This window comes from Pyrus communis, chromosome 14 (genome assembly GCF_041283825.1).
Source record: "Pyrus communis isolate YQ-2024b chromosome 14, ASM4128382v1, whole genome shotgun sequence".
NCBI classification, from domain to species: Eukaryota; Viridiplantae; Streptophyta; class Magnoliopsida; order Rosales; family Rosaceae; genus Pyrus; species Pyrus communis.
The window spans coordinates 25,842,501-25,860,503 of record NC_142578.1 but is presented as its reverse complement, the minus strand read 5'-3'; the positions used below and the strand labels follow the sequence as shown (position 1 = coordinate 25,860,503).

Genomic DNA, 18,003 nt, shown 5'->3' with positions numbered 1-18,003 from the left:
ATAAATCCAATCCACCTTGGTTTATTTTGTTACATGTATTATTACTAGGGGAGTTGTAACATCTAACAAAAACAAAAGAGTGAGAAAACATGATATGAAGGTGGGAGTAGCAACAAATAATAAAGGAGAATTAATAAAATAATTAGAAGAAGATTACAACAACCAAAAACCAGAAAGATTGTATTCAACAAGCACGTTGTTCTTATCACCCAAAAAAATAATTCTTGTATATTAAATTATTACATGTATGGACATGGAGGACATACAACCGAAGAAAACCCCAACCAGATCAAAAGTTCAAAACCAAAACCCACCGTAAGGCTCAAATTCTTCCTGGGGGTTTTGGATCATGAACCGGATTTGCTCCTACCTCTGAATAATCATTGGTTTCCAGATCCATCCGCCCCTCCACAAATCCTTCTCCCAAATCAAGGACACCTTCATCCAACAAATTCTGACTCGGTAGGTCTTCCTTCCTTATCTTCCGGCTTCCTATATTATCCAGAGCCAAGGAAAAGAGACATAAATATCATTCGTCGAGGATCTTGTAATTTTTTCAGTTATTTCAAAATTAAAATAAATAAATAAATAAAAGGCTTACTTGTCGTAGGAACTGCAGTAATTGATGAGAGGACATATGTAAAACATAGAAAGATAAGTAGTTGTGTCATAAAATTACACTTGTGCGCCATGCCTTTGCTTCTTATGAAGTATTCAATGGATCTACACAGCACTGATTGAGAAAATAAAACAGGAGTGGAGAGAGGGTGGGCGATGATGGCAATGGACATGAGGAAACATGTGGGAATGGCTGGCGTTTTATATTAATAAAGATAAGAAGGACAAGTTGAATATGCAAAAGCCAAAACGTAACTGATAAGAATATTTATCCTAAAGTCAACTTGGGTAATTATTTATTGTATTTCTGTGTGGGTTAGTTCCACTTCCATATATATCATCCCTTATATATTTCACTTGTGTTAATCTTCAGCATATTCTTTTTTATAGAACATAATAGATGCAGAACTATTTAAATTTACATATAATTTACATTTTATGCGTTTATGGAATATATACTTGGGAGTTGATGTGTTATTCCACATGTTAATATGAGTAAACAATAAGGCTCACACGGTCCACTTTTAAGGTATTATAATAATTAAAAAAACAAGTACATATGTTACAATTTGAATGGAGTAGTATCACATGTGACAATGTTCTAGATCGAAAAATCTCTTAAATTAGAATGTAAAATTGGCGCAGCGTGACAAAGAGAAGATTAATCAATGTAAATGTTCAAAGAACAAGAAGTCTGGAATCTACCATAGAAAATCTCAATATTTTGAATCTTAACCGATTACATTACAAACATGCATAATGCCTTAAACCTCTTAAATGTCCTCAAAATAGGGTTAGAATTAAACAATTAACAAATTATCTAACTTCTTCAAAATTTAAAACTTTGAGTGATGTTACACTTATCACATATTTTCATACCACATTAGAAATATAACTTACCAATACATATGAGTCTAATCTCTATTGAAGAAATGACACAAATATAATTTTAAAATGTGGTAAGAATAACATTTTTATAAAAAGCTATAAACGATGGAATGTGTTTTAGCTTTTTATATAAGTGCATGCCAGAGGTTCAAATCTCCTTCAATCTCTTTTGATTTTTGGGTAAGATCTCATTTGATCTCATTAGGAAGACAGAGAAAAGGAAAAAGAAGCTGATAAGGTTTAGGTGGCTCTCCCTAGAAGTGGTAGGGGATGTCTGTAATTGTCTATAATTGTGGCCATGCATGAATGTATGATCAGTCGATCTCCATCACTGGGGACAACCACCACAAACCCTAAGTCAGCGAGTGAGTGGGATCTTAACCCTAATGACAATCGAACTTGCCGACGTTGCCATATGCGACAATTGAACAAAGTCACGAGTCAGACATCTTTCCACCGTCCAAGCCCTCCAAACTTCCCAAGATGTCCATCAATTGCAGTCACGGAGATTCCTTACGTTATTATGTGCTGTACCAATAATAGTATTTAAGATGAAGAAAAAAACAAACTTTCTCAAATAATTCGCAAATGAACTTTTGTAAGAACAATATAATACACTTTTTCTTTAATTTATGTGTCATGTCGATTAATAACTTGACACCAAATTTTTAAATTTGAGAAGCTTTAACGAAACATTCATGTACCGTTCATTTTTACCAAAAATGACATTTTTATTCTAAAAAGTCACTTTTGGTACTATTTACTTACAACATTTTTTTATCATTTTAATTAAAACTCAAAGTTTTCAAACCATTTTCATTAGTTTTCTTTTAATTTTTTTTTTTTTTTACAAGTGGTGGACATATTACAAGCAGTTAATATAGAAAATTTAATTTAGGTCATCAAATTAAGATTTGGATTCATCCGTATCTAAATTGTAGAGATCTTATGGATTATCACATCTTAATTTTTTATCGTACATCGTTCGGTTAGAAATCACTTCATTTTTTCATTTAAAATTAAACACAAATAGTATTTGGCGAAAAATAACTGCACGATATATGATGAATGGCTAGGATATAAGGATTCCTAAAATCCCCACAAAAAGAATCCGGAGAGAATCCTAATCCATCAAATTATAATATACATGGCACCTGAATTTTAGGTCAAAATTTTCTTCTTTTTTTTTTTCAAACCAAAGGTCTATTCATTTATAAATTTTTTGAAGTGCCTAACATATCATTCGTGAAGATTTTCAATTTTTTTTTCAAATTTTGTCATACAATGAAATATTATAATAAAATTAAAGAGTTTGAATTGAGCCACACAATAAATGTCACATCCCGGCTCTAGCGGGACCACTTTCATGGGCAATGTGAGATCTTACAATCCACCCCCCTAGGGCCCCGACGTCCTCGTCGGCACACCACGGTCAGGGTTAGGCTCTGATACCAAATTGTCACATCCCAACCCGAGCGGGACCACTTCCCGGGCCCGACTCCACTGTAGCATGATATTGTCCGCTTTGGTGGATTGTGACATCTCACATCGCCCAGAGGTGTGATCCTTATATGTATATTCACATCTCTACCTAGCACGAGGCCTTTTGGGAGCTCACTGGCTTCGGGTTCTATCGGAACTCCGAAGTTAAGCGAGGAGGCTTGAGCAATCCCATGATGGGTGACCCACTGGGAAGTTGCTCGTGAGTTCCCAAAAACAAAACCGTGAGGGAATAGTAAGCCCAAAACGGACAATATTGTGCTACGGTGATGGAGCGGGCCCGGGATGTGACAATAAATTAATCATAATAATTTGTATATATCGAACTCGCTATCTAACGAGTGAAGGAAAATATTATTCTTTAATACTAAGTGGCTAAACGATATATACAATTATTAACTTTAATAACGTGACAAATATATGTCAACAATACATCATATGATATAAGAGTACGATTCAAATAAAATGACTTTTATAGCATTACTCTCTAGTTTAACTTCTAGCTCGACTTTTCAACCCTTCAACTTTGATTTTAAAACTAAATGCACAATTACTTTTACGGTGCGTTTGATTTGTGGGAAACTAAACTTGGCAATGGGAAATTGTTGCATTTTTCATGTTTGGTGAGGGTATGCTTGGGAAACGATTTTCCTTGACCATGGGAAAATAGAGGGGAAAGTGATGCCCTCCACCCACTTAGGAAATTATTTTTACTTCGGTTTCCCCTTCCTGTTCTTCAAAATTGTTGATTAATTTGTATGACCATTGAGGAACTGTTTTATTAATTTCTTTTATTCCAATAGTGTTATAGGCATAATTTACTGAACAATTATGGAGGTCATAGAGAGAGAGAGAGAGAGAAATGTGCGGCAGTAGTAGAGAGAAGAGAGAAATATGTAATTATGGGTGTGTTCTATTCCATTCCATTATACCTTTATTTATAGTAGTAAGGAAGATTAATTTCTTACCCTTTTAGGATTACAACTCTTAATAGGATATTAACTACTAAAGGGAATATAAAAGTTATCCCTAGATATGTTAGGATTTACACAATTACATATTCCAATAGGACTGCATCACTCATCTTTAAGTGTGTAAATACTCAAACAGATGACACTTCAGGTCTTCAGCGATGAAGTAAGTACAGTTGATGAAGTCGTCAGCACAATGAGCATATGCGAGTCTCAAATCAACGGAAGAATGCATAAAAAAAATTAAAAAAAAACTCACAAAACCTTGCTATGGTAAAACCCAAGGTGGGAGAAAAACTCATAGTTCAAGGAGAAAATTGAGAAATTGCATTAAGTCAAAACTATACGTCTTTTGGACGTAAGTAGAATAATTCTCAAGGGTATGATCAGCCCATGATGGTTGCCTCGTTAAAACCTAATTAGGTAGCAAAAACCCAGTGGGAAAAATGCTCCTAATCGTAAGGAAAAAGAGTACATTAAGATCAAGTGAGTATACTTCTGGATACTCTCCTTGAGTTTGACATAACTTCCAAATGAGAACTACAAGCATTGTATATGAATAGTTAGGCATACCAATTCCTCGGACAAACTTCTAGAAGGTTGACTTCGGCAGTGACATTGTGTAAAGGTCGGCAAGGTTATTTAGGATCGACTTGCATGACTTCAATCTCCTGATGCTTTGTTGATGTGATGTATATGTAATATCTCTTGGGGTTAACTTCGTTGATGTATCATGACTTGTCCGGGTGGATACACGCGGCATAGTCTTCATGGATCGTCGTCAGGACTCAACGATGGATGAAAACATAGCAAGTATTTTGAATATGCTCAACAAGAACTTCTAACCATGTCTCACTTGTGGCATAGTAAAGTAAGGTGAGTCTTGGAATGATTCGAATATTTCGCAACTAAGGTCAAATCGTGGACCTCCAAGATATTGCGATATCCCTAACGGTAAAGACATAACCATATAGGGATTTTGCCTTGTGTGGGTTTGATAAGTAACATGTGTCAGCATAACAACAAGGCAAGCATCATTTCAAGGATCAGGGGGTTAGATTCGCTGAGATGCATTGGGATTTGCCCAAATTCCTAATACCTTTAGGGATCTTTAATACCAATTCAGTGGTTGCGTGTAGGCGCGGTGTTGTATTTCAACAGCGAATGAGATGCCCTATCTTAATACAATGAGCTAAGTACAATGAAGTGCAAAGTTGAACTTAGATATGGAATTTTAGATTCCATAACCTCTTCAAGGGTCTCATTTTCATATAACGTATGGACGATCAAAGCTATACTCAAATGTGACACATTCCGGGTGTAGTTGGACTAGTAAACCAAAATACAGTCAGAATAATGCTTGAACTTCAGGTCAAAGTATAAACGAGTTTTCCTAAGATCCTTCATCTCAAATTCCATCTTCAGTTGCGAGGCAGTTTTCTCAAACTCTTCCGGAGTCTTAGTGAGATTCATGTCAACAACATAAATTGTAACTCTAGCAATTCAAAATAAAACTTCATAGTTTAACACACAATGACATAATTCATCCTTGACTGATCAAATAATCACTTAGACGGGTATACCACATCCGTCAGATTGTTAGTGAACGCCTTAAACAAGTTAAGAGGGTGTTCCGTGGTTTTGGAACTATTTGAACCAGTCTATGTAATTCTTCAGGAACTTACATGTAAATCTCCATATTAATATCTCCATGGAGAAAACAATAACCACAATTCATAATGTTGCTATCAATCACATGATATTTTGAGAGAAACCTTGTGCCGTAAGGCATGCATCATATCACACTATTTCATTCATCTTATAACACTGCATTTCCCACTTGTAACATAACAGGGTTACCATGGGCAGTGTAAGAATAATAGGTCCAAAACACACTTTGGTAAGGAATTTGACCTTGATTGTAATTTCGGTTGTCTAATCAGTTCTATGTTGTCACTTAATCAATGGAACACGATTCGATATTATCGCTTTTCATTTATGTCGTTAGCTACCATATAAGTGAAAACATCATCAATGGTAATCTCATTGCAATTCCATTTAGCTCACCTAAACTAGTATACTGGACCAAGAACTTCAAGTCTTAGGAGTAATCTGGATTAATCTCATGGATGGAAATGATTTGACATAGCGATCAAGTATGGATTCATTGTTGTGACATGTCTTCCTCTTCTAAGAAAGTGAATCCTACGAACCGAGTTATTTGTCGTGCTCTAGGCCAAGACAGATTGATTGGCTATCCGACGGTGTATCGAACTATTTACCAGGAGTATCCAAACCGTCCAACGGGGGCGGCACACCCATCGCGGATGTTAACTCAACTTTCGTTAAGTACTTCTATCCTTGCAGGCATGTTTGCAGTTGGTATATGATCTCGTCACTTTAGCTAGATTAGAGGAATGCATCTGGAGCAACATTTTGAAATCCAGAATTCATCGTACTTGCTTATCATACTTGTGCGGTACAGGGATCGAGATGAGACATAGTGGGTATTGTCCACGTAAATTCGTGTCGTTCTACAGGAACGTTGACGTTCATATCTCCCCCTAACGGCAAGAAGACTGTCTCATTAAAGTGATAACCCACAAATGAGCGGTAAAGAGATTGCATGCAAGGGCTCTAAAAGAGCTAGTGTGAAGGAGAATCATGATCGACAAAGATTCACGTCCTTCTTTGAAGACCCATGTTGGTACGTTGCGGCGGCTCCACTTGGCAAATGAAATGTACACCCAAATTTGTAAATACAAAAAACGTCAGGTTCGTACCCAGTAACCAATTGTAACGTTAAAATGGTTAGGTGGCAATAGGCCTCAAGGCGAACCAACATAACTGCGTATAAGATTGCATAGCCCTAGGCAGAAACCAAAAACTTGGTACGTTTACCAAAATCCGGGCAATCATTTAAATTGCACTTTATGATCACTAGGCGAGACTATTTGGGGTGATCATGGGAATTCAATGTTCAATTAGAAACCAAAAACGACATGTAATACTTTATCAAAAAAACGTCGATATAAACTATCCAGCATTATCTAGTCTCCCAGACCTTATGGGATAAGTAGGGTGGTGAACCCTTAATCGGCCAGAAGGTTCAGCAGCAATGTATGTGAACAAACATGTGACCAGTTTGTTGATTTATCAACCAAAACCATAAGTATTTATATGGTCCGCATTTTGGTTGGATTAGTCCACATATATTCCTTTAAATCCACTGTGAAAAGAGAGTCGTTCTGTATCTTTGTGAGGGATGATTTAGAAAATCAAATTTCCCAAACAAGTGGACTTTGGCAAGTGTGCTTGTAGGCACAAGATCCTTACTTCGGGTAAGGAATTGCGTCGTAGCATCATTGATCGACCTAAGTGTCCCAAATGGTCGTGCCATAACAAGTAAACTGCTCAATCACCCAGCTCTAGGCCGGCCACATGTGGCGTGTACCCCAATTGGGAAACAGCCCATTAGCCCCAAATCAAAGATTCAGGCTCAATTTTGGAGGTGGTGCAAAGATATTTCACTCTTATTTTCTTCAGTGGTTTCATTGATGATCATTGTTCTCTCAAATATCTTTAAACACTTAATGATAGGGAGAATTTCAGGTCCCTTAAATGGTGATACAATACCATTCATACAACGAGGAGCATGCCAATGCTCTTAATTAGGCTGGATAGACCTGAAGTCGTTGTTAGAGATATGATTTAGGTGTAAAGTTAGTGTACGTAGTATCGCATTCATCCAGATAACTAACTTCCCCACATTCCTACCTAATCACGTGGTTAATTGGATTGGTCACATGTATACAAAAAACATGATTCAATTAACTCATATTCGAGGAAAATTTCAATAAGATTATCCATAAGTAAAACATACACCAAACTTGAATCCAAGAACATGGGAAAATGTTCACAGAGTAAACCAAAGTTACTAGGGTGGATTTGGCCAACAAGGTCATTTATGTCAAAATTCTGCTCTTCCAACGGTGTTCGTGAAGCAAAATTAGTCTCACATATTGACTATGAGAATGTTACTCCTTAACAACATTGGTAGAGGCACGAACAAGTGTATAACCAATGATCTATTCCATCGAGACGGAAGTAGATTTTGTAGGGTTAAGGTTTGGGAATACTATCCCTTATTCTTGAAGTTTTAGGTCTTAGGTGCCAAGGATCATGCTTCAGGCATGATGCCACACCTTGGCAGGCCCTGATTCTACCATATGTTGTAAAAACAAACTCGAAATTGGATTGTGAGAGAGTATGCCATTTGGTGTATCCCTGCCGAAGCAGTGCATCACCATTCGGTAGGCTTTGATTGAACTGGTTTAAGCCATTCGGTAGATTCCAACTGAACTGAGTCTATACCTTTCTCTCATGTTCGTGGTAATAATCAAATCCGAGAATTTGGTAAACTTCTACTTTCTAAACTGCTGATTTAGGGGCGAGTTAGAAACATGGCCGAACGAGAAAAGTATTCTCCAGCCAAAATTCGATCAGATTTATAAACTTCAGAATTATACTCATTAATGGACATAATCATGGTGTGCTTCAGGCAATGTCATGTACCCCACATAAAGTGGTTTCTATTAGAAAATATCTAAATCAGGAAAATCAAACTTGTGACAGTTCGACAATCCACTGAATTTGAGGGAACAAGATTGTGATTGGTGCTATGGGAATGAATCATCCATAAGCATCAAAGTTAGAACATTCAAGTTCTAAGACATGGTTTCATGAAAAACGTCAGGTTTTCATGGGTGTATTGTTTTACGAAAACTTCGAGTTTCAAAGGCACTAAATTTGAAACTACAGGTTCAATTTTAGTTTATGAACGTTTAGTTCATAAAAGAGAGGTTCCTGCAAGAACACAGAATGCATTATGCTAATTTAAGTGAAGTATTAATGAGTAATACTATAGCCCAAAATAATATGCAGAATGCAATATGCAATATGCTAATATAAACAAAATAATATTAAAATAATATTATTGGGTTGAAAATACCATAACCCAAAAAATAAGGTTGGGTGCCGTGAGCAAAAGAAGGGGCTCGGGTTGGGTATGGCTGCAAAAACAGCCCAATGATGGTCTTCAGGCCACGGGCCAAGTTTTTGAAGCCCAACAACAAGTGCTAGCGTAATTAGGGCCAAGGGAGGGGCACGGGTTAGGGCCCAACGAAAGCTGGCCTTGGGTTTGTGTGGGAAAGCAAGCCCAGTGAAAGTTGGTTTACGATTTTGGGTCGCACGGGGCCAGCCGAGGCTGAAGCTAAGTCCAATAGGCTGTGGCGTAAGTCCTGCAACCAAGAAGGTTACGGCATGCGGGCCGAGATGCAAGGACAAAACCATTGTGGGTGTGTTCTATTCCACCCCATTGTGACTTTATTTACAGTAGTAGGGAAAGTTAATTCCTTACCCTTTTAGGATTACAACTCTTAATAGGATATTAACTACGAAGGGGAATATAAAAGACATGCCTAGATATGTTAGGATTTACACAATCACATTCCTATTCAAATAGGACTGCAACAAATAGATTTTTTTAGGGTAAATTACATAAAACTACCTCAACTATTGGGTCAGTCGCAGTTTCATACCCTATCTTTAAAAAAATGTCAATGTCATACCTCATCTTACGAATTTGTGACAATTTCAAACCTTCCGTCAGTTTGTCTATCAATTCTTCCGTTAAATAGTGACGTGGCTTAAAAAATTAATAAAATATTAAAAACTCAAAAAAAAAATCATTTATTTTTTTTTTGCATGGGGACCCACCTCTTATCCCTTCACCCTTTCTTCCCCCTCCCGTCTTTTCCCTAACCTAAAACTAGAACCACCCCAAACCCAAATCCCACCCGCCCCAACATCTCCCTCCCCCTCGACCATCTGCTACAACATCCAAACCTACCACCCCAACCCGTCACCACCAACACCGCTACCAGTTTCGCCCTCTGTTTCTCCCGAGAACATCTCCTATTCTCCTCGAATTTTCGTCCCCGTCAGTGAAAACGGTTCTAGTCAGATGACCTGTGTCCAGGCAATCGACTAAGTTGCAGAGAAAGAGAGGATGGTGGCTCTAGAGTGTGGGTATCTGAGAATTTGATGAAAATGGCACAAAATTGCGAGCTTTATTTCGGAGCTTCAAAAACCTACTTAGGCGAAGACTTGACTAACGACCGAGTTGTCGAGAATCGATAGAATTAGGTGTTGGAGCTCCACTTTAATGGTGGAGATCAAGGACTGCTGCGTTGGCTTGTGACCGTTTGATGGTGACCATGAGCAAGTTCGAAATGGGCGGGTCGTCAGCGAGTTAGGTTGAGAAGACCCGGTCAAGCGAGGCGCTGAGGCAAAGCTCCATAGCGAGAGGTTGCAGAAGTAGGTATGTGGCTGGTGGCAGTGGCAGGTAAAGGTGGTGGGTTTGGGTGTAGCAGCAGGTGTTGTAGGAGCTGGTGCAACAAATGACAGTGGTTGGGGGGGAGGGAGATGTTAGGGCAGGTGGGATATGGGTTTGGAGTGGTTCTGGTTTTGGGTTGGGGGAAGAGGGAAGGGGGAAGAAAGGGTGGGTCCCCATGCAAAAAAAAAAAAAAAATTATTTTTTGAGTTTTTAATTTTTTTTTTTTTTTTAAGCCACATCACTATTTAACAAAAGAATTGACAAACAAACTGACGGAAAGTATGAAATTGTCACAAATTCGTAAGATAAGGTATGACATTGACATTTTTTAAATATGGGGTATAAAACTGTGACTGGCCCAATAGTTAAGGTTGTTTTATGTAATTAATTCTTTTTTTTAAATCATTTTTATCGTTGGGAATTTTCCTCACTCATGATAAACTAACATAAAACATTATTACTTTCTTTTATGACAAACTTGAAGGAAAAATTAGAGATTTGTGTTGAGATTTCACTAGATTAGCATGCATATACTTTAAAATAATGCATGACAATAGAATCAATAAACAAAAATTAATCAAAACTAAATACCCTTCAAGATTAATAGGCCTAATGATTGAGGTATCAAATTTAAAAAACATTTAACTACAGAGGAAGGGAGAGAGGATTGTATACCATTTGGAGCCAAGATTGGCCTCCCCAAGAAAGCTTCTATGCTCCTTAGAACCTTGACTTCTCCTTTTTGAATCTCCATGGAACTTCTCTTGGCTCTCTCCATAGGTCCTCTCCATCGATTTCTCCAAAAATTGACACATGAGACAACCTAAATGTCCCATACCTCTAGTAGATAAAGACTAGTAATCTGTCCTCTAGGGGCCGGCCTCTGATGTTAGACAGGGAGAAACGTTCTCCTCTGTTGTTCTAGAAGTGAACCACCAAAAACCATAAAGAGAAATAAGCTAAGTGTTAGCTAATTTAGGGAGGTAAGTCAAGTGAACTGACCCTCTCTTGGGCATACATAGAAGGATGGCTCTTTTGGATCTTATGTCAATTTCGTCTTTTCAAGTCCTTAAATGAAGCTTAATGTGTTTGGGCCCAGTGGGCCCCAAAAACCTGAAACTATTTTAAGACCTAAAATTAACGTCTAATTGTTAATATGATAAATTAAGATTCTCTAATTAATTTCACCTCTATTTAATTACTGTAATTAATTGTTTCCACCACTTCGTACTTATCTCAATACACTAGCGTATCAATGTACGATCCTTTATATTTCAATTAGCGAGGCAATGAGGTGATTAGTAATACTACAATCACTTAGCAAATTAAAACACTCTTTTAATTCTCCCAATCATCGAAGAGTATGTGGTTAGTCCTCGAGAAGACTCACAAGTCATGAGTGACATCTAGCCACAACCCAAGCAAATATGGAATAGTTTAGAGATAGCCTATTTGGCTGCAATTACAATGCAATTCAATCATTCTCTAACTCAATATTCTTAATCAAATTATTAGAGTATGAATGTTTATGCAAACCCCTAATGTGATTTCCCCAAATATATATTATTCAATTGAGACGTATAAAGAATGCCTTCTTTAATCACGCTGGATAATTTGACCAAAGATTTGCGAATTAGATCGTATAGTATTCTCCTTCTCTTACTGAAGGTTAGAAATTCCTTGTTACACTCATATGCCTCTATGAATATGTCAAACACACCCAAATTGGGGCATGGTCATGTTGCATCATCAATTAGCCAATGGCTTTTCCATAGGACCATGATGTATCAGGTCAGAGGATTACTTGTTTTAACATTCATTAAATTGACGACATGATGAGCATGAGATCCTTGTATGGGCTATCGTGTAAGCCACCTTTGCACCACAACATTGAAGAAAAAAACTCATCAATTCAATGGAGGATTAGATGTTTAAAAAGACAAAAGATATAAAATGATACAATTTTAAAACTTTAAGGCGTAATGTGAGAAAATTACAAGTACTTCATGATAATCTTCTTAAGTTTAAAGGTGTAAAATGTAATTAAACCTTATTACTATTATTATATCAAATTAAATTGGATGAGGAGAAATAATTTGAGCAGACTTTTGCGTTGGGATAAAGAATTCCATAAATATTCATGTGATAGCTCTTCCTATATAAGCAATCATACTACATGATTTTTCTTGCTGTTCACCAACTCTTAGCCTCTTTCCTCTTCTTCCTCCTCCTATTTGATCAACATGCTTCAAAATCCATCACTTAAACTACTGCTGGTACTCTTATTGGTTTTCTCGTATGATCGATCTTTATCTGCAGTTCCTGCAACCAGTAAGGCTCAAGAATTTCTCTTTTTCTTTCCTTTCACTTTTTAAATATTTTCTTTGGTCATTTGGATTCAGTAGAAGGGTCTAAAGCTGATGCAACATGATATACATATATGCAGTCTATCTGTTTACAAAATTTTATTTGTGCAAAAATAGTGGTTTATTTCATTATTTTTTCTTATATAAAAGAAGTGGATTAATAGTTCGTTATTATGCCTGTTTTGTAGGGAGCCTCAGGTCAGAGGAGAAAGACTTGTCGGTCCAAGAATCTCTGGTTCAGCTCTCTATCTCTTTCGCTTTCGCCTTCTCATTCATTCTTTTCTTCTTGTTCTTTCCTTAAAGTAGTGAAATATTGTACCAATGATAATTATTTCAGAGCGTTGTTACTATCACTCTAAAACGTTATCGTGTATTCGTAAAGCGGTAAGGCATTTTTAATGAAAATGCCATTGCGCACTTCTTCAAGGTGAAAAGAAGTATGAAGCAGTGCATGATGATTTTTTCAAAGTATTAATAACAATTCTCTTATTTTACCCACTTTATTCTGCAATATATAGAGATTCGTACATAAATTTATGTATGTGTTAATTATTTGCAATTTATCCCACAATAATGCTTTCTTAATTTATTCTTTCTGGCAGGGTCTAGTAGATGTGGGGAGAGGAGACGAGTTGTTTGATGTGGGCGAGGGAGAGAGTTTTATTGAAGGAAGGATGGCTATAGAAAGTGAAGACTATCCAGGAACAGGAGCAAACAACCATCATGACCCAAGAACCCCTGGAAAAGCTTAAAGATCCTGTTCCCTCTCAGGCTTTAGTTTTAGTATGTTTTATATATGTGTGTGTAAACTTTACAGTCACGATCCATATAGATTCTGGACGAACTTTTATTTGTGTTTTTGTCAAATATTCGTATGAAACTGCATGGAACTTTAGATGTATTAAACTTAGAACTTTTTTATCTTATTAAATGATGTGGGAAATTCGAACTTGAGACATTTTCAATTTGAAAGAGAATTTGCCTTTCTGATATGCTCTACCAATTCTACGAGTGAGTTTACAACACCTAATTTTTATCAACAACGGAATCTAGTAACAGCAGGTGGGAATTTGATCCTTGTTTTATTTAAAGTTGCATGTGGATAAGTATGAGATCGGTAGGGGTGATTATCTTGCCGATGATTTCACCAAAAGCGTTTTCAACCATTTTAAAAGCACTTCTAAACTAGCCCATAGACTTCAAATCTTCATTTTAGAACTGGTGAAGTCCTCTTCTGAGTCAAATGCCGAGATAGAATGTTATGAGGATGGAAGTCCAGCTTTGATTACTTGACGCCCATATCTGCGAATACTATAAACAGAGAACTCAGTACAACGAGCAGAGGATCTCATGCTCCAAGTGTTTTTCAAGTATCTGCCCTTCTGTGGCTTTACTAACCTTTTGCTAGCCAATGTAATCAACATGTTCGACAAAATTGATGAAGTTGTAATTGGCACCTGGTGAGACCTTCGACAAAATTGACAGCGCAGTAGCCGTGGTGTTGCACTTGAAGGGGTGCACCTCAGCTAAAATGGACGTAGTTGTGCCAAAGTTTATTGATTAGTCGGTTAGTGCCCCAGTCCTTACGAAGTTCCAACCTTGGTAGGTGGTACTTAGTAAGGGTCACTATCACATCCAAGATAACCTTCAAACCGAAGCAAGTTCACTATCACATCCAAGATAACTTTCAAACACCTCTGCCCAATCAATCTGATACTGATCTGGTTACCTACGTTTTTTAGAACATTGTTACCGATAGAGAGCCCAGGACTGAGAATAATTGACATTGTTAAAGGCTTAAACCATATTAAGTTTTTATATATAAATGTTTCTTAACTTTTAGTAGTTACTTCCAAAATATGAATTTGGTTTTTAATATCAGTTAACATACTGATCATTTACTGGAAAATGGTTTTGTTGAAGTGATTTACCTTATACTTTATCATCATGTCTTTAGGCATGGGCCCAAGTAACTGTGAAGATTAGATGGAGTACAATCATCAACCAGGTTAGAAACCACAGCTAGAGCTGGAACAGTATTAAAATTTGGTCCTCAACAACTTCTTTGTGAATCTTTGGATACGGTTGTTAACTTAGAGACCCAAGGACACTTCTTAAGAAGGGCTCTGTCAGTTGTAGAGAAAATCTAGAGGAGCCCTCTTCATGCGTGTCTTCAAAGACCGTACGTAGTAGCCAGGGAAGTGAATTACCCAAACACATACTCCCTTTGAACTGTAATGAGCGTAATGTATCAAATGCTTTGAATTGTTACAAACTGTTATTGTGCTCTCAGAATTTTCTTACAATTTCCTGGTATTTGTGCTCTAAGAATTTCCTTACAAAGTGTTCAAACACCACATCGGGGTTGTATACCACTATGGCCTCCTGCTGGACTGGGAAATGTATTGTTGTGAGGATCTAATGGCTGTTTATCTCCGTCTTCCTAGCTCTACTGGTAATAGTCGCTGCCCAGGTAATGGCTTGCCAACCCTAGGAAAGCACTCGAGGGTTTAAAATATTATGGATGTGGAGAAATCAGAACTGTGTTTTGTTCCGAAAGCATTTAGAGTTGATGACCCGGATGAGGCTTCAAAGAATCCTATATATATGGACCGCTTTAGGCATTAAGCCTAACCAGATGGAATCCACCTCAAAAATGTAATGTTTATCAGAACTTTAGAATCTAAAACGAAAGGCAAGAGCCATATCTTGAATTCATCCATGTTTATCACTAATTTCCCAGCCTCTGATATATATAGGCAGGAAATTGTATGAACCGCAAGCATGCCACTACTAGGTAATGCTAGTAGACAGGATAGTGTGGAAATCCTCATTCTCGTCATTCCTAAAAAAGCACGTAAACCTTCACTGTGTTTTTGCTCGATGGTCTTGGCCGCGTATTGCTGGTCTTGCTTCCTGGTCAGATGTGGTGATCAGCTTCTCACTTGGATCGGTACATTTTGCACTTCAAACTGAATCGTTGATTATTTCTAGAGTTTTGAGTTCTGACTTCAAAAAGAAGGGCATTTTTACGAAAGTTTAGATACTGCGATTGTATAAAGGTTGTTGAGCTATACATATGTTCTCTTTTTGTTTGCTCATTGTAAATATATATACAGCAGTGGAAAACCCTCTTGCTTACCTGTCTGCTTCATTGATTCCTCGATTAATCTTGAACTTTAGGCAACCATTTCGGTAAAGTTAAATTTGTATGAGTTGTTATGTTTCCGTGGAACAATATTAATGACTCTATCAGGATAGAAAAATGGTTGCAAGATAATAGCATGCAAGTCAATTGGCTTACAAGTTTCTGTTTATCTGAACTGAATTTTATCCGGTTTCAGTCATAATTCATGGCTTCTCTTCTATAACCGGTTCAGAATCTTCAGATACTAGAACTTGCTTAATAGTGTTAGAACTGTTAGCTATATTGCTATAGCCTACCAGAACCAACGCATCATGTAAAGAAAATAGAAGGTGCAATGGTTTTGAATGAATTTCTTCGATTCCCTAACTATTCCTCATACAGAGATTATATACAGCACTTTACAATTACTACATATCTACAATTTATGGCATGCAAGCCGTGATCCCTAGTTTGTGGGATTGGCCTAGGCTAGGAAAGGCATATAACTTTTCCCTGATCTGTGGGATTTCACCTAGGCTAGAAAAGGCATAATACAATTATAATAATATTTCCTTAATACATCACACGAGCTTCACAGCTTATCCCGAATTTTTACTTTGTTCAGTGCACGATTTCCGGAGTGTAGGATTGTTTCTTGCAGAGTACAAGTAGCGGTCAAAGAAAGAGGATTTCAAGAAGTGTAGCTAGTGCCTGCACTACAGTACAGAGTAGAGTTGGTTACTTTTATTGTAATTTAGTTTCCGTTGATTCTTTGATTATTATGTATGAGTCTCAGCTGACTCTATGTTTTATTATATCTCTACTTCCAGCTACCATGTGTCGATCCTTGTGTATCTCGGGATCAGAGCATGACAACTTCTGCAGACCCAATGTCGATTTAGGCTAGAACTGCTTTCGTCTTCAGTTGTTTGGCATGATGCTCATCTCTTAGAGATTCTCCTGTTTATTCAGTCAGGTTTATTGGTCTCAAGCCACAAGTTTGTCTCCCCTTTGTGATGAATGATATTTTTTCCCCTAACAACTCATGTTTTTAATCCTTTTTAGTTTTTTTTTTTTTTAGTTTATTTATTTATTATTTTAATTCTTCTAATCAATAATATTTTCCTCTTACCGTGGAGGTTACTTGTCTTGTATGAGTAAATTATATAGCCTTGTATTTCATCATAAATTCATTCATTCATCGATCAGTAAAGATAATATACGCAATTCTAATATGGTATCATGACAATGAATTATGATAGTGATAATCTAATCACTCATCCTAGAGGCAAAGGTGTCACAAGAGTCTCCAATCAAAAAGGCGTTGAATGTACAAATGATCCTTCGACGTATAGTTTTGGGCATTGGTCTGGTGGCAACTGTTGAGAATCAATGTCAATTGTAGGTGAAGTAGGTGGATGTTGTAGGTGAAGTAAGTGTGTGAGGTTGGTGAAGTAAGTGTGTGAGGTTGGTGAAGTAAGTGGAGGTTGTAGGTGAAGTAGGTGGATGTTGTAGGTGAAATAAGTGTGTGGTGTAGCTTTCATTTGGTTTGCTATAAATACCCAAGTCCTCAAGCATTGTAAATCATCCAAGGAGAAACAAAGCCTAGAGCTAAATAAGAAAAGCTTTGCTAATTAGTTTGTTTTGTGAGCTTTATTTAAGAGTGTGCTCTATTTTCTTCTTCTTGGGATCATTAGAGTTATCTTGGATTCTCTTCTTATTCAACAATTGGTATCAGAGCCAAGTCGGTCAGGGATCGTTCTTGGTAGAGCATTGGTTGTAAAGTCTCTTGAAATTCCGAGTATGCTTTGTGGTTGCAGTTTTGACTGATCTTCCACATTAGAAAAAAATTTCTTGAGATTATTGCTGGGGTTATCACAAACCTTGAGAGGGAGCTTCTTTGTGTCGAGAGTAGTGTATTACTCTGCACGGTAGTCACTCAAGCTTGTTCGGTGTAGTCAAAGTCTTGCCGATACGATGGGTGATCTTCAAGTTGTTGGAGGAATCAAGAAGCTCAACAACCAAAACTATAACATGTGGGCAACGTGTATAGAGTCTTACCTTCAAGGTCAAGACTTGTGGGAGGTTGTCGGTGGTAGTGAAGTTACACAACCGGCAGCAGAAGATGTTAACGGC

At 37.2% G+C, this 18,003-nt stretch overlaps 1 protein-coding gene and 2 pseudogenes across 1 annotated transcript; 2 read left to right on the top strand and 1 right to left on the bottom strand.

Moving 5' to 3' along the window:
• LOC137713295 (multiple C2 domain and transmembrane region protein 14-like) overlaps positions 1-11,165 on the bottom strand; it is a 33,617-nt pseudogene extending 22,452 nt beyond the window's left edge.
• A 988-nt stretch (positions 11,166-12,153) lies between these two features.
• Positions 12,154-13,694, top strand: LOC137713813 (uncharacterized). The gene is made up of 4 exons (XM_068453169.2): positions 12,154-12,165; positions 12,582-12,705; positions 12,929-12,975; positions 13,343-13,694. Exons 1-4 carry the CDS (start codon positions 12,154-12,156, stop codon positions 13,490-13,492), a joined length of 333 nt encoding a protein of 110 aa, XP_068309270.2. The 3' UTR covers positions 13,493-13,694.
• Positions 13,695-14,162: 468 nt separating this feature from the next.
• On the top strand, positions 14,163-15,402 carry LOC148691482 (uncharacterized; annotated as a pseudogene).
• The last annotated feature ends 2,601 nt before the right edge of the window (positions 15,403-18,003 follow it).

Excerpts from the sequence above, each read along its gene's own strand:
- LOC137713813 (XM_068453169.2), top strand. Across the intron at positions 12,706-12,928 it reads ATCTGCAGTTCCTGCAACCA|GGAGCCTCAGGTCAGAGGAG; the intron begins GTAAGGCTCAAG and ends CCTGTTTTGTAG. Across the intron at positions 12,976-13,342 it reads TGTCGGTCCAAGAATCTCTG|GGTCTAGTAGATGTGGGGAG; the intron begins GTTCAGCTCTCT and ends TCTTTCTGGCAG.